This window comes from Felis catus, chromosome D1 (genome assembly GCF_018350175.1).
Source record: "Felis catus isolate Fca126 chromosome D1, F.catus_Fca126_mat1.0, whole genome shotgun sequence".
Classification (NCBI taxonomy): Eukaryota; Metazoa; Chordata; class Mammalia; order Carnivora; family Felidae; genus Felis; species Felis catus.
The window spans coordinates 14553670-14568725 of record NC_058377.1 but is presented as its reverse complement, the minus strand read 5'-3'; the positions used below and the strand labels follow the sequence as shown (position 1 = coordinate 14568725).

Genomic DNA, 15056 nt, shown 5'->3' with positions numbered 1-15056 from the left:
AGGATAGTGATAGCTGTTTAGAGGAGGACCAAATGAATATTGGACATTAGCTTGATAAGTTCCGTTTTTAAGATTCCACCAATGGGATTAAAGACTTTATTTTTTAATTTCTAGACTCTTCCCCCAGCCATAGGAAATTTCATACAAACTCTTCGCCTAGGAGATATCAGAGTCACATGTTGGACTCTTCCTCCTACCCAGATGATAGTCGGAAAGCCTCTGATTCAGATCTTTCTCCTCCACGGCAAAAGCAGAATTCAGGGCACAAAAATTCTGATTCAGATCTGTCACCTCCACGGAATAGACCTACATACCAGAGCTCTGATTCTGACCTATCTCCACCAAGGAGGAAACAGAGGGCCAAATCTTCTGATTCCGATCTGTCTCCACCTCGAAGGAGTCAGCCTCTAGGAAAGAAGGTAGGAATTTTCAGGAGCCATACCTTCTTTTAGAGTGACTGCTCTTTTCTATTTTCAGAGATATAAACCAGAGAGGGAGGGGGTACCTCCTGGTAGTAGAGTAAATCTATTGCAGAGTTACCTCTGGAGGTCTTTGCTCCTTCTGAAGGCAGGACTGCCTATGACCCAGCCCGGATGAACTTGCAAATACCAGTTCCTAAGTAGCTTCTGACTTTATATCCTCTTTATTCCACAAATGTCATTTTTTAATGGGTCCGGAAAAACTTCCTATTTTCTCATGAATAAACTGAGAACTGTAGTTTACAGAGTAGAGTTTGGAGCACAAACTTTGTGTTAATCGGATGACATTCAAATCCTCCTGCTTCTGCTTACTGTCTATGAGATTTGAGCAAGATATGTGAGATCTCTAAGCCCCAGCTTCTTCATCTGTAAAATGGGGATAATAGTAGTATATACTTCATGAGGTTATTGTGAGAATTAAATTAGCTTGTATAAGTAAAACTCTTAGCACAGTGCCCAGAAAAAGTCAGACTTTAGTGTAAGCAATTGATTATTATAAATTGGACTACCAGTCTCCATTTGCAGATCTTAAGAGACATTTAGAATATAAAATTACTTTTACGAATCATACCACCTGGGAAGTCTGTGTTTTATTTTAAATCTGTGATGAAGCATGAATTGCCCAGAACATCTGCATGAACTTGGAGCAGTTGTTTTGTAAAGCACCCCAGTGCTAGGAAAAGAATCTTATTCCAGTGAGTTGGTTAAGAAACAGAATAATAGAGCCTGTAGTATGCACATTTACCTCCAACCAAGACTTTTCAGGCAAGTCTCCTCTGTAGCCCACATGGTCCTGGCAGCCTGTCCCTGGCCCAGGAAGTAGGATTCTTCTTTCCTGGGAAACAGAGTGAGGTCTGTGTTGCAGCTGGACCCCTTGACATTTTAGGTATCTGTTTACTTCATGGATAGTTTCATATTAAATTGAGCACATTGCTTAAGGATACCACAATACACTGTATACTCCGTTTATGCATTGGTTGGTTATCTTGCTATGCAATAGGGTTTAGTAAGAAGGTTTGATTTGGTCACAACTTGTCATTATCCTGAAATATATCCACAACTGAGGGACCTTAGACTTGCTTGAGTTTGTAGTTTAAATGGAATATTTTATTAGTGTGGGTCTCCACTGAAGGGCTTAGAGCTTGATACAGGCTTCTGATCAGGTAACCTGAGAATGTGTCTTCATGTATGCAGTTTATACACTGAAAAGTCAGAACTATTTAGATGCTTAGCTTTTTCTTTAGTATTTTGTTAGTTTGTGTTTGTGTTTATTCTTCAAACTTGGTAGTACTATTAATTTGCCATGAAGTTCAATTTTATTTCTTTTTTATTTTGTGAATCTTGTGGTCGATAATGAGAATACAAAGTTGGAGTCGTTTGGTTTGGTTATTGCTCATCGTCGGGCAAAAATGCACGTGTCTACCCTGGAGCCTGCTGTTACATCGTCTCATTAATGTTGGATGCTCCCTTTTCCATTGCATAGGCTGCTCACATGTATTCTGGGGCAAGAACTGGGTTGGTGTTAACTGACATACAGCGAGAGCAGCAAGAGCTCAAGAAACGGGACCAAGAAACTACGGCGTTTGAAGGTAAAAGTGAAAATGCAGAGACCAGTCGAGGCTCATGTAGATTTGATTTTATTTTTTTAACGTAACTTATTGTATCTCATATTTTAAACTTTTAATTGAGATCAAATTTCAGCTCTGGTTTTATGCATTATTTTAACTTCTTAGTGGTCCCAAGTGGTTCTTTTCTTTCTTGACAAAGGTTAGTTAGACATTGGTAGGAGCTACTTGTAGTCTGGCTGCAAAAATTTTTATTCAGCATCAGAATCCCACGTTGATTTCAACTGTTAGAATATTATTCCCAATTCTGATACCTGGGTGTTTATCTTTAAAAGTATAATTTTCCTTTGCAGCTGAATTCCAATATGCTGAAACTGTATTTCGAGATAAGTCTGGTCGTAAGAGGAATTTGAAACTGGAACGTTTAGAGCAAAGGAGAAAAGCAGAGAAGGACTCGGAGAGAGAGGAGCTGTATGCTCAGTGGGGAAAAGGGTAAGAGAACCACTGAAACGGAGAACAAGACTGTGCTGACTGGAGGAGGTCATTCTCTACTTTTCTGACCAGTGAGTTAGTTCGTTGTGCCTTCACAGCTGTTTCAGGAATGGAAGGTTCAGTGTGCTCGGTCTCCCTCCTAAGATACTGGGGTACTCCACACTTGGCATTGATATTCTAGTTTTGCTCTTTTCAATATTTGGCCGACGCTGCTGGGAAAAGGAAGTTCCCCAAATGTAGCAGTATGGTCCGCTCAGTGTGAGAGTGCAAATGTTAAACGGGACAGCATACACTCTTGGTTCTTTTTGCCCAGGCTTGCCCAGAGCCGGCAGCAGCAACAAAATGTGGAGGATGCAGTGAAGGAAATGCAAAAGCCTCTGGCGCGCTACATTGATGATGAAGATCTGGATCGGATGCTGCGAGAACAGGAAAGAGAGGGGGACCCCATGGCCAACTTTATCAAGAAGAATAAGGCTAAGGAGAACAAGAATAAGAAAGGTGAGCCTTCTGGGATTCGTCAGAGATGAAGGTGACTTGTGTAAAGAGAGATAGTCTTTAGCTGGATGATACATAGTCAGGTGCAGAGAAGTCTCTCCCATACAGTTTTTTAGGTTCCTTGTATTTGGAAATTTGCATTCAGCTCACTAGAGATTTCTGTATAAAATTTTTGTTCCCACTGCCACCCGACTCTGGATTGAGTTATATAGGTAACTAACTTCTCCCTCTCTCCTCTCACCAGTGAGACCTCGCTACAGTGGTCCTGCCCCTCCTCCCAACAGATTCAATATCTGGCCTGGATATCGCTGGGATGGAGTTGACAGGTAAGCCTGAGTATTTCCTACATTTTTGTTTTCTTTTCCATCTGACCCTAACCTTTCGTAGCCGTTCTTACATCACTCTACACTCTGCCTCATTTTCTGTTCTAACCACAAAGTTAATAATATGCAGTTTGCTTGCTTCTGTTTCTGAGGTCCCCAAATCCCATTTCCCATGCTTAAAATATTCTTCCTCCTTCTCCGTTTTTCCTTTTCAAAGTGTTTTTTTAAAGCTCTGGACAAACAGCTCTGCTGCTTCCGATGAGATACCCTTTGTTGTTGACATTGGTCACTTCTAGAGATATTTTCTAAGGTTTAGTGGGGATGAGTGATGGGCGGTAGTCTGGAGTCTTTCGTATGTTGTATCTTTAAAAATGTAGCCCTTGAACCTTCTCTTCACTGACTTAGGAATGAGTTACTTACGATATCTCCCTGACCCCTACGGCCAGCATCTGTACCCATTTACTCTAACTTACTGTCTGTTGTGTGCTTCTGTTCAAAGTCTGCTCCTCTGTTTACGTGGTAGATCCCATCTCCTCTTGCCTACGGAAGGACATTGTTCTAGCGTTTACCATAGTGGTTCTCAAACTTTTTGATCTCAAGACCCCTTTATACTTGAGAACCCCAAACAGCTTTTGTTTATGTGGTTTGTATGTATTAATATTTACCTTATTAGAAATTAAACTGAGAAGTTTAAAAAGTGTTTATTAATTAGTTCATTAAAAACATAATAAAGCCATTATGTTAATATAATTACCATATTTTTTAAGAAAAATAACTGTTTTCCAAACAAAGAAAGTAGAAGAATGGCATTGATTTACATTTTTGCAAATCTCATTAATGTTTGGCTTAATAGTCGATAGCAGGATTCTGCATTGAGTCTGTTGCAGTTTGTTTAGTTGGAGTATTGAAGAAAGTTTAGCCTTAGAAAATTCAGCTGTGGGGCACCTGGGTGGCTCAGTCGGTTAAGCGTCTGACTCTTGATCTCAGCTCAGGTCGTGATCTCAGGGTCATGAGCACAAGGCTTGCATTGGGCTCCGGGCTGGGCATGAGGCCTACTTAAAAAAAAAAAAAAATCAGCCTTATACCTAGGTTGTTAGAAAAGGAAGGTGTATTATATTTTGTACTACACAGAAATTGAACAGGTGATAGTTTCTTAAAGGTGATTTATAACATGGAGTCTGAAACGATATCAAAGAACTTTTAACACTGTTACATTAAAATTGTTTTTTTTTTTTTTTTTTTGTTTGTTTTTTTTTACTTTGTAGGGATCTTTTCCCAGTGCCTGATTTTATAACATCATGTGCTGGTCATTTGGAAAATAGTGGTTTGCTGAGTTTTTCAGACCTGCCAAATGTTGACATTTTTCGTTATACAACATCAATGATTTGTATTTGTTAAAGTTACCTCTGATCTTATCACCAAAATCTTTTTTTTTTTTTTTAACGTTTATTTATTTTTGGGACAGAGAGAGTCAGAGCATGAACGGGGGTGGGGCAGAGAGAGAGGGAGACACAGAATCGGAAACAGGCTCCAGGCTCTGAGCCATCAGCCCAGAGCCTGATGCGGGGCTCGAACTCACGGACCGCGAGATCGTGACCTGGCTGAAGTCGGACGCTTAACCGACTGCGCCACCCAGGCGCCCCTCATCACCAAAATCTTAATAGGAAGCTAAAGTTCATGGTGGCGGATCCAAGTGTATTCAAATTCTAATTTATGCTTAAAGTCTTGAATTTTATCATTGGTGACAAGTATCAGTTGTTACTGAAGTTAAAGCTTTTTGTACAATAACTTTTTTGTAGAATCCATCAGATTTTGTACCTAGAGGATCAGGTCCTCTGTGAATATAGAGTTTTACTTCTTCCTTTCCAATCCAAATGCCCTTTGTTTCTTTTTCTTACCTTAATTGTAGTAACTAGAGCTTCAGTGCAGATGTTGAATAGAAGTAGTAAGAACAGACATCTTTGCCTTCTTCCTAAATCTTAGGAGAACAACAGTCAGTGTTTTGCCATTAAATATGTTGTAAGCTATAGGTGTTTTTGTAGATTCCCTTCGCTGAGTTGAGAAGGTTCCTTTCTATTCCTAATTTGCTGACAGTTTTTTTTTTTTTTTTTTTTCTGGAATGTGTGTTGGATTTTGGTTCATTCTTTGATCTATTAGTTAGTTATTTAGGAATGCATTAATTCCAAACATTTAGACTTCTGTAGTATCTCACCATTATTGATTTCCAGTTTAATTCTGATGAAGTCAGAGAATATACTCCATAATATTTTGATCTTTTGAAATGTATTAAGATGTGTTTTATGGCCCAGTATATGGTTGACCTTGGTGAATAGTCCATTTGCATATGAGGATAATACGTATCCTGCAGTTGTTTGGGGGAGTGTTTTGAAAATTAATTTTTGTATTTTTTTAAACATAAACTTTTTGTTTTGGAATAATTTTAGATTTATAGAAAATTTGCAGATAGTGTAAAGAATTCCTATACACTCCTCATCCAATTTTATTATCATTCATTGCATTACCATGGTACATTTATTTATCAGAACAACATTGGTATGTTGCTATTAATGTACCAGATTTTACTTGGATTTTACTAGTTTTTTCCACTAAAATCCTTTTCTGTTCAGGATCCCACATTGCACTTAGTTGTCATTTCTCCTTAGTCTTCTCTGGTCTGTGACAGTTTCTCAGTCTTTCTTTGCTGTTTGTCACCATGACAGTTTTTTGGAATATGGTCAGTTATTTTGTAGACTGTCCCTCAAAGTGGGTTCATTTGATGTTTTTCTCATGGTTAGACTGGGGTTATGGGTTTTTGGAAAGAATGCCACAGTGGTGGCATGCCCTTCTCATCACATCATTTAACTGGTACCTGGTAACAACAGGACATCCCTACTGTTAACCTCAGTCACTTGGTTCAGCTGTAGTGAGTGTTTGCCAGGTATCTCCATTTTAGTTATTCTTTTTCCCCTTCCGTACATACTTAGTTCTCTAGAAGTGAGTCACTGAGTTTAGCTTGTACTCAAAAGGTGACCTGTAGGTGGCATAGCTACATTTATTATTTGGGCTTTTTCTATAGGGATTTGTTTTGTCACCCCATTTGCTTAGTCAGTTATTTATTTATATCAGTAATGATTCATGCAATTTTATACTGGATTGTAATCCAGTAGTATGTTATTTATTTTGTTATTTATTTAAATAAATTGTTCTGTTCTTTAGCTACTGGGAGTTCTTTAAGGTGTCCCTTTTGCATGCCCTGTCCTTTTATTTTTTGAGTACTCTCTGACTTTCTGATACTGCAAGATGCTCCAGGCTCATCTTGTATGTTCCTTGTCCCAGCCCTAGAATTAGCCATTTCTCCAAGCAGCCCTGGCTGCTTTTAATGGACAATGGTATTTAGAAACCAAGATCTGACTGCTAGAAGTACTTGTTACTGGGGTGTCATTGTTTCTAGGCTATGCCAGCAGACAGAGCTAGGTAGTACATGTCTAGTAATTCATGTACACACACATATTTGTTAATTCTGTACCTACTTATCTGTATGTATGTGTCTGTATATGTACATGTTTATGTATACAGATACGTAAATATGAGTTCATACTAATGTTGACTCTAGTGGAGTATTACCTTTTATTCTAGCTTGTCTGTAACTTCCCTCTCCAGCATTGAGAAACCTAGCACCCCCATGTACCGTCCATTTTGCTCATCTCTGTATACATGTAAAACAGTTTCAGAATTGAGAGATTCAGAAGTAAGAAACAGATTTCCAACAAAAATATAGTGTAGTTACTTTTGTTACTACCCTTATAATTTCTAGTGAAAGAACCATTTTCCAACTGCCCTGCCCCAGTACTGTTATGTCATACATTTGTAATATAGATTCATTTGTCATAGTCCCCGTCTATCCTGGGATCTGCTGACATCCTGGGTGATTTTTCCTTTTTATAGTTTGCTTATGTTAGTGTTTATTTTTTATTGTGTATAGTTCTGTGGGGTTTGACAAATGCACGGAGTCATTTATTCACCACCCTACTACTGTATGGAACAGCTACATCATCCAAAAATTTCCCCTGTAAGTCCTGTTTTAGTCAGTTACACTTTGTCCACCAAACCCTTGTGATGAGTGCTCTGCTTTCTGTTCCTATGTTTTGCCTTTTTCAGAGTGTCACAGGAATGGAATCATACAATATGGAGCCTTTTGAGTCTGACTTCTTGCACTTAGCAAAATGCATGTAAGGTTTATCCATGTTCTTGCATGAATATCCCATTATGTGGCTGTATCAGTTTGTTTATTCCCCAGTTGAAGGACATCTTCAGTTTTTAGCAACTATGAATAAAGCCACAGTAAACATTTGTGTATAGATTTTTATGTGGACATAGTTTTCAGTTCATTTGGGTAGATACCCAGTGATTGCTGGAATATATGGTGAGACTATGTTGAACTTGATAAGAAACTGCCAGTTGTTTTCTAATGTGGCTATACCATTTTTTGTTACACCAGAGAATGAGGATTCCTGTTGCTCCATACCCTTGCCAGCCTTTGGTATTGTCAGTGTTTTGGATTTTAGGTGTGTACATTTAGTATTGAATTTTAATTGCTCTGTTATCTGTTTAGCTAAACCTCTCTGCAGTTTTCTTTTTTGGTGTTTGCTCTAAGGATTACAGTATGTATCTTTAACTCATCACAGCCTACTGGGAGTTTATAACTGTACTGTTTCACATAAAATACACAAACCTTGTATGTAACGCTGAGGTTCCACTTACCCTCTGTTCTATGTGCTATTGTTGTCATATATATTACATAAATGGTATAGACCCCACAATATAGTGTTCTAATTTTTTTAAAAAGTTTATTTATTTTGAGAGACAGAGAAAGCATGGGTACGGGTGGGTAGAGAAGGAGAGAGCGAATCCCAAGTAGGCTGTGCATTGTCAGTGCAGAGTCTGATGCGGGGCTTGAACTCACAAACTGTAAGATCATAATTTGAGCCCAAGTTAGATGCTTAACCGACTGAGCCACCCAGGCACCCCTCCAGTGTTCTAATTTTTAATTTACAGTTATTTAAAAAGAAAACTGAAAAAAACAACAAAATATATGTGTTAATATTTAATATTTAACTCATGTATTTACCGTTTCTGGTGCTCTTTTTTTTTTTTCTTTAAACAACTTTTAATATTCCTTTAGTGGAGGATTATTGGTGACAAATTCTCTGTTTTTGTTGATGTGAAGATGTCTTTATTTCACCTTTAATTTTTAAATACTTTAGTTTTGAAATAATTTTAGATAAGAACTTGAAAAATTAGTACAGTGTGTTACAGCATACCCTTTACCCAGCTTCCCCCAACGATAATCCAACATAACCATAGTACATTACCAAAATAAGGAAATTGACATTGGCACAATTCTATTAAATTAAAGACATTTTTCTCACCTTCATTTCTCAAGGATAGTTTTACTGACGTATTGTTGGAGGAGGTCATCAAGATGACATTACCACTGGTTGACCCAGAAGCTGGACCCAGGCAATCAGAGGCCTCTTACCCGCTCCCTTGTCCTTGGAATGTGTGTCCTGCCTACCCTTTTCAAGGACGTAGCCTTGAAAGAGTAAGGTGTTATTGAGACCACCTGGGCCAAATATGTGGCTGAATCCAGTTAAGGCCTCTGTATAAGTTTTTGAGATTCGCCAGGTGGCTGCCCAAGAGAGGCTTCATATGTAAGTTCCCTTGCCTATTAAACTTGCCCCCTATCAATGTGGAGTGGCCTGCCTCTTTTTTTTTTTTTTGTTCTCTCCTTGCCCTGCGCGTACTGGGGCCAATTTCAGACTTCCCCCAGGAAGCTCACAAGGTTGTGAACCAACACATAGAACTCTGGATTGATAGTACCAGAATTCTGTGACAGTTTTGTCAACCCTTTAAGAAAGTTTCATCATTTTCTGGCCTCCACTGTTTCTAATTAGAAGTAAATCCTTAGTCCTCATTTATTTTATTGTTACTCCCTGCCCCACATTGTAATATATTGTTTCTCTCTGGCAGATTTTTCTTCTTGTTTTAGGTTTTTAGCCAGTTTATCATGTACCTCAGTGTGGTTTTCTTTGTATTTATCCTGCTTTGGGTTTGTTATGCTCTCTGGATCTTCAAGTTCATGTTATTCACCATTGGGAAGTATTTGGCTATTTTTTCACCAGTTATTCTTTCTGAACTACTGTTTCTTCTTCTCCAGTTACGTTATTTTCCACCACTTAATATTATTCCGCAGAGCCCTAAAGTCCTGTTCATTTTTCTAGCATCATTTTTTCTGTCTGTTCTTAAGGTCAGATAGTTTCTGTTGATCTGTTTTCCACTTCATTGACTTTCTGCCATCTCCAATCTCTTAAGCCCACACAGTGAATTTTTTGTTTCAGCTAGTTTATTGTATTTTTCAACTCTAGAATTTCCGTTTGATAGTTTGTATTTCTCTGCTGAGATTTTCCATTTGCTCATTCATTATGAGACATTTCCCTCTTCCTTGAGAATATTTATAATTGGTGCTTTGAAGTCCTGTTTGCTCATTGTAACATTTGGGTCACCTCAGGATTGGTTTCTATTAATCCTTTTCTTGAGTTTGATTACATTTTACTATTCCTTGACATATCTGGTCATTTTTTAACATATATTGGATACTGTAAGTGATACATTGTCAGAACTTGGAATTCTGTTATATTCCTCTGAAGTATGTTGATGTTTATGTCCAGTAGACTGTTAAGTGGGTGCATTTGAGCTCCGAATGCTGTCTCCTTTGCAGTGGGCAGCAGCTACAATTTCTGCTCAGTTCTTTCAATTTCTAGCTGCTGCTTTTTCACTGGGCCCAGTGTGGTTCCCCTGTGCAAGCACAGTTTAGCAGTTAGCCAAGGCTTTAGGTGCTGTGTGTACATTGCAGGGTTCATCTGTTTTGTAGCTTCCTCCCCTTCAGAGTTTCCTTCCTGATTTTCCAGCTGCTCTGCCTTCTTTGCACTGATACCTCAAGCTAATAAGCCTGTGACTTTCTGCCTCCATGAGCTGTGCAGACCGGGAAGTGCCCTCTGGCAAAAAGCTCACAAATCTTTTTGGAACCTGGACTCATCCAGGTTCTGCCTGCTTTTGGTCACTTTCCCATGCCTTCAAAGAATTTTAGATACTTGCACTTTCATATTTTGTCCAGATTTTATAATTGCTGCCTGAGAATAGTCTGCTCAAGTTCCTCTGCTGTGACTGAAATCCATTGCCCCACCTCCTATGGACCTGAGGCATTGTCTTCTGTCCCCCAAGCTGCCATCAAAATCTGAGGCTCTAGTTCCTGATACTGGGTATCCTCAGGGTGGCTGTGGTTTCAGGCTAGCTTACTACTTTGGTTTGCAGTTCACTGGATATAGGCTCTTTGTTTGGTAGCAGGACATTTTTCAGAATGCTGATTTGTCTTATAGCCAGAAGTGGATCTTTTTATAGCCACAACCCTAGAGATTTTCTCTGCTACACTGAGGCCATCCTTTTTTTTTTTCCTATTAAAAAAAAAAAAAAAAAATTCTGGACCCACACTCAGAACTCTCCCTGACCTAGTATTTTCTTGATATCTGATTTGTCTCCAGCTCTCCCAGGAGTTTTCTTCCACTTAGCATTTTTTCTTACATCTTTCCTTTTAGTTCTCTTTCTCATCTTTGTTTTCTTTCTCATTATTCACTCTTTCGTCACCTCTTTTAGTTTGTCTGGTTTTGGCCCATTGCAAGTGAACATTTCTAGAACATATCTGTAGTTGGAAAAACTCATAAGGTCAATTAATCTAATCCCATTATTATTTAAAAGACAAGCAAGGCCCAGATAAATTTAACTACTTACCTCGAGTTATTTAGCTCACCTGAAAAAGCTGGAATTAGAATCCTGGGCTCCTGGTGTGCCTGGATGGCTCAGTCGGTGAAGTGTCCGACTTCGGCTCAGGTCATGAGCTCATGGTTCGTGAGTTAGAGCCCCGCATCGGGCTGTGTGCTGACAGCTCAGAGCCTGGAGCCTACTTCAGATACTGTGTCTCCCCCTCTCTCTGCCCCTCCCCTGCTCGCACTCTGTCTCTCTCTCTCAAAAATAAATAAAAACATTAAAAAAAAATTAAAAATCATGGGCTCCTGATTCTATAGTCCAAGGCTTTTCTACTGTGCGTTCTCTTGTGATTTGTTTTTTGATTCTGTGGGGTTTGGTTTGTTATTCATATGTCCTTCGTCTGTATGATCATATTAGTGTTGGTTCTCTTAAGTACTTATTCCCCAGGGCAAAAAACAGTGGTTTCCTTGGTGCTCTAGAATACCCTGCATGCTTTTGAGGTTAGAGATGGAGCTGTTTGTAGTAAGCTTCCCTTTCTAAAACACTCTGTTATTCATCCTACTCATCCCTTAGGGAGGGTGTTGGGCAAGAGGGAAGGAAGCCTGTTCTCTCCATCAGTTCAGTAACACTTAGCAAAGATGTGATTACTTGAGGCAGCTGTGTACCAGCTGCTGGGCTCTCACAGGTAGTGATAGTCCCTAAGCTTAGGAACTTACTTTCCATCTAGAGCAGAAAGACAAGTAAATAATTTCAATACTACTTGCTAGTATTACTATAGAGGATTTTCAGGGTGCTTGGGAGCACAAAGGTAGAGTAAATTCAGCCTTGGGAGAGTGCGGTTTGGGGAAGCTTTCTAGAATATACATGAGCTTTGTCTTAAGGGATATCAGTCGCCAGCCAACATAAGAAGAGGAAGGAGGTTGAAGTGCGAAGTCTTTGTCTTAAGGGATATCAGTCGCCAGCCAACATAAGAAGAGGAAAGAGGTTGAAGTGCGAAGTCATAAGGGTATGGGACATCATAGTGTTATGGGGGGGCAGTCATAAGCAGTTTGCTACTGTTGGAGAGCATGAGGTGTGACGTGGAGTGTATGTGATAGATTGGAAAGGTAAGCAGGGGCCTGGTCACAGTAGGCTTTAGAAGCATTTGTGATGAGTGTGGTCTTCACCCTAAAGGCAAAGGAGGGCCCTTGAAGGAATAACAGCAGCTTTGTATATTAGATAGATGAATCACTAAGGCAGTAATGGGAAGCATTTGAAAGGCACACATCTGGAAGTGGAGAGACAAGGTAAAAGGCTATTGCAGTAGGTCAGGGTAAAGGAGGTGGAGTTCTGAACTGTAGGGAAGTGCTCAGGGATGAGGTGTCAGGACCTGGTGGCTGACTTGGGCAGAAGGAGAAATCACTGGATTTGACAATAGGGAAGGTCACTGGCAGCCTGAAAGAGAGCTAACTGTGGCATGGTGAGACAAAAGCTAGGTTCCAATGTGTTAAGGAGTGAATGAAAAGTGAGGAGGTGTAGACCGTGAATACAAGCTCTTTTAAGAAGTTCAATTTAAAGTCCCCAGCTGCATTAGCCCTTTAGCAAGAGAGTCGGCCTGTCCTCTGAAGCTTTGAATCCAGGCATTGACTTCCCGTCTGTAGCTATGAAAGTCCCAGGTGGCATCTTCTTCCAGTAGGGGGCCATTTCATCTATATTGAAAATCTGTTTAGTGTAACCACCTTCACTGACTGTCTTAGGTAGCTAGATCTGTTAGATAACTTGCTGCAGCTTTACACTGGCACTTGCTGTTTCACTCAAACTTTTATGTTATGGAGACAACTTCTTTGCTTAAATCTCACGAACCACCCTCTGCCAGCTTCAAACTTTTCTTCTGCAGCTTCCCCACCTCTCTTAGTCTTCACAGAATTGAAGAGACTCAGGGCCTTCCTCTGGATTAAGCTTTGCCTCAAAGGAATGTTATAGCTGGTTTGATCCCCTATTGAGACCACTCAGACTTCCTCCATATCAGCAGTAAGGCTGTTTTGCTTCCTTATCATTTGTGTTTGTTGGAGTAGCACTTTTAATTTTCTTCAGTAACTTTTCCTTTGCATTAACAAGTTGACTGACTGGCGCAAGAGGCGTAGCTTTTAGCCCATCTTGGCTTGCAACTTGCCTTCATCACTGAACTTAGTCTTTTTTCTAGCTTTTGACTTAAAGCGAGACGTGTGATTCTTTCTTTTACTTGAACCCTTACAGGCCAATGTAGGGTCATTAATTGGCTTAATTTCAATATTGCTGTGTCTCAGAGAATAGGCTGGAGGAGAGGGAGAGAGATGGGGGAGTGGCCGGTCAGTGGAGCAGTCAGAACACACACAACATTTATCAACTGAGTTTGCTGTCTTATATGGATGCATTCGTGGCACCCCAAAACAGTTGACAATAGTTTCGTTAAAGATCACTGATTAAAGATCACCATAACAAATAATGAAAAAATGTGAAATATTGCAAGAGTTACCAAAGTGTGACCCAGAGGCATGAAGTGAGCAAATGCTGTTGGAAAGTGGCACCAATAGACTTAATTGATGCATGGTTGTCACAGATCTTCAGTTGGTAAAAAATACATTCTGCGAAGTGTCGTAAAGTGAAGTGCAATTAGAGAGGTGCCTGTAATAAGAATTCACTAAATGTTGTGTAATGAATGGATAAATTATAAGATGTAGACATCAGCTGAGAGGGAGTTGGGCCTGTAGAGTAGTAAATGTTTGAAACGGTTGTCAAAAGAGTGGCAGAAGGGTCTGAATAAGAACTAATAAAAGGATGAATGATGTATTTTGGCTTTTTGATTCTATTGCATATGCCTTACATATTTTCACATGACTGCCTTACTTTCCTCCTTATCTATTAGGTTGTGAACTCTTCTCTTTTTTCAAAAACGAATGTCCAGTTCAGGATTCTGGCTGATCAGTGTCTCTTGATTGCAGATCCAATGGATTTGAACAGAAGCGCTTTGCCAGGCTTGCCAGCAAGAAGGCGGTGGAGGAACTTGCCTACAAGTGGAGTGTTGAGGATATGTAACTTTTCTGAGGCTGTGGGGCGGCTGTGGGTTGTGGTAGTGGACATAGGGCAGCCAGACATCCAGCTGTAACAGCTGTCTATGCTAGTAATCAGGGTCCACACAGACCAGCAACCTGAATGCCAATTTTGACTACAGAAGAATATTTTGAGACCTGATGTTTGGACTGAGGCACCTGTACTTCTCAGGTGTTCCAACACTGGCGATTGCTGGCCTTCAGAGGAAGCATTGCATTTTCAGTGTCCCAGAGTTTGTTCTTGGGTAGGGTTTTTCTTTTTTAATAAACATACATTTATTTTTTCACAATCATGCTCTTAACTGGGTATTCTGTTTTTGGGAAGAACACAAGCTAATGTTGAACCTCCATGGATCTTGGAGGGTGATGGTTGGATTTTTCATTAATCTAGAAAGCAGTGGGAGTAAAAACTTTGGCAGTGATAGTTCCTTCCTCTTAGAAAATATGAATTAGTGGTAAACTAGACTTAGGAATAGAAGTAGCTGTTTGGAAGCATGGTGTATGTCAAAGGTAGTGTCACAAATTAGTGGAGAAGAAACAGATAATGGTGTTTAGAAAATTGACTTATATATGGACAACAATAAGTTGGATCCCTACCTCACACCATATGAGACAAAGACATCCCAAAGTGATGAAAGACCTAAATGAAAGGTAAAATGTTAAAACCAGTAGGAAAAATCAGAGACTGTCTTTGCGACTTTGGGGTGAGGATAGATTTCTTAAATGAGATCCCCAAAGCACTATCCATGAGATTTGATACCTTTGACTACTTCATAACTAAAGATTTCTGGTCAACAAAGCATCTCATAGTCA

The 15056-nt window shown here is 39.6% G+C and overlaps 1 protein-coding gene across 5 annotated transcripts in view; it reads left to right on the top strand.

Annotated features, from left to right (window-relative positions):
* The window catches only part of BUD13 (BUD13 homolog), a 308262-nt gene that overhangs the window by 13412 nt on the left and 279794 nt on the right, over positions 1-15056 (top strand). For 3 of the 5 annotated variants that reach the window (XR_006585963.1, XR_002145297.3, XR_006585962.1), the window contains exons 5-9: positions 115-419; positions 1963-2068; positions 2398-2536; positions 2850-3034; positions 3276-3357. Coding sequence is in view for 2 of the 5 variants with exons in the window: in XM_006936661.5 (XP_006936723.4) it covers positions 115-419; positions 1963-2068; positions 2398-2536; positions 2850-3034; positions 3276-3357; positions 14136-14229 (911 nt within the window). In the remaining 3 variants the exon portion in view is untranslated. Of the gene's footprint in view, positions 1-114; positions 420-1962; positions 2069-2397; positions 2537-2849; positions 3035-3275; positions 3358-8797; positions 10897-14135; positions 14534-15056 lie in introns of those variants that run through there. The other 2 variants (XM_006936661.5, XM_045038340.1) reach the window with 2 other exon arrangements.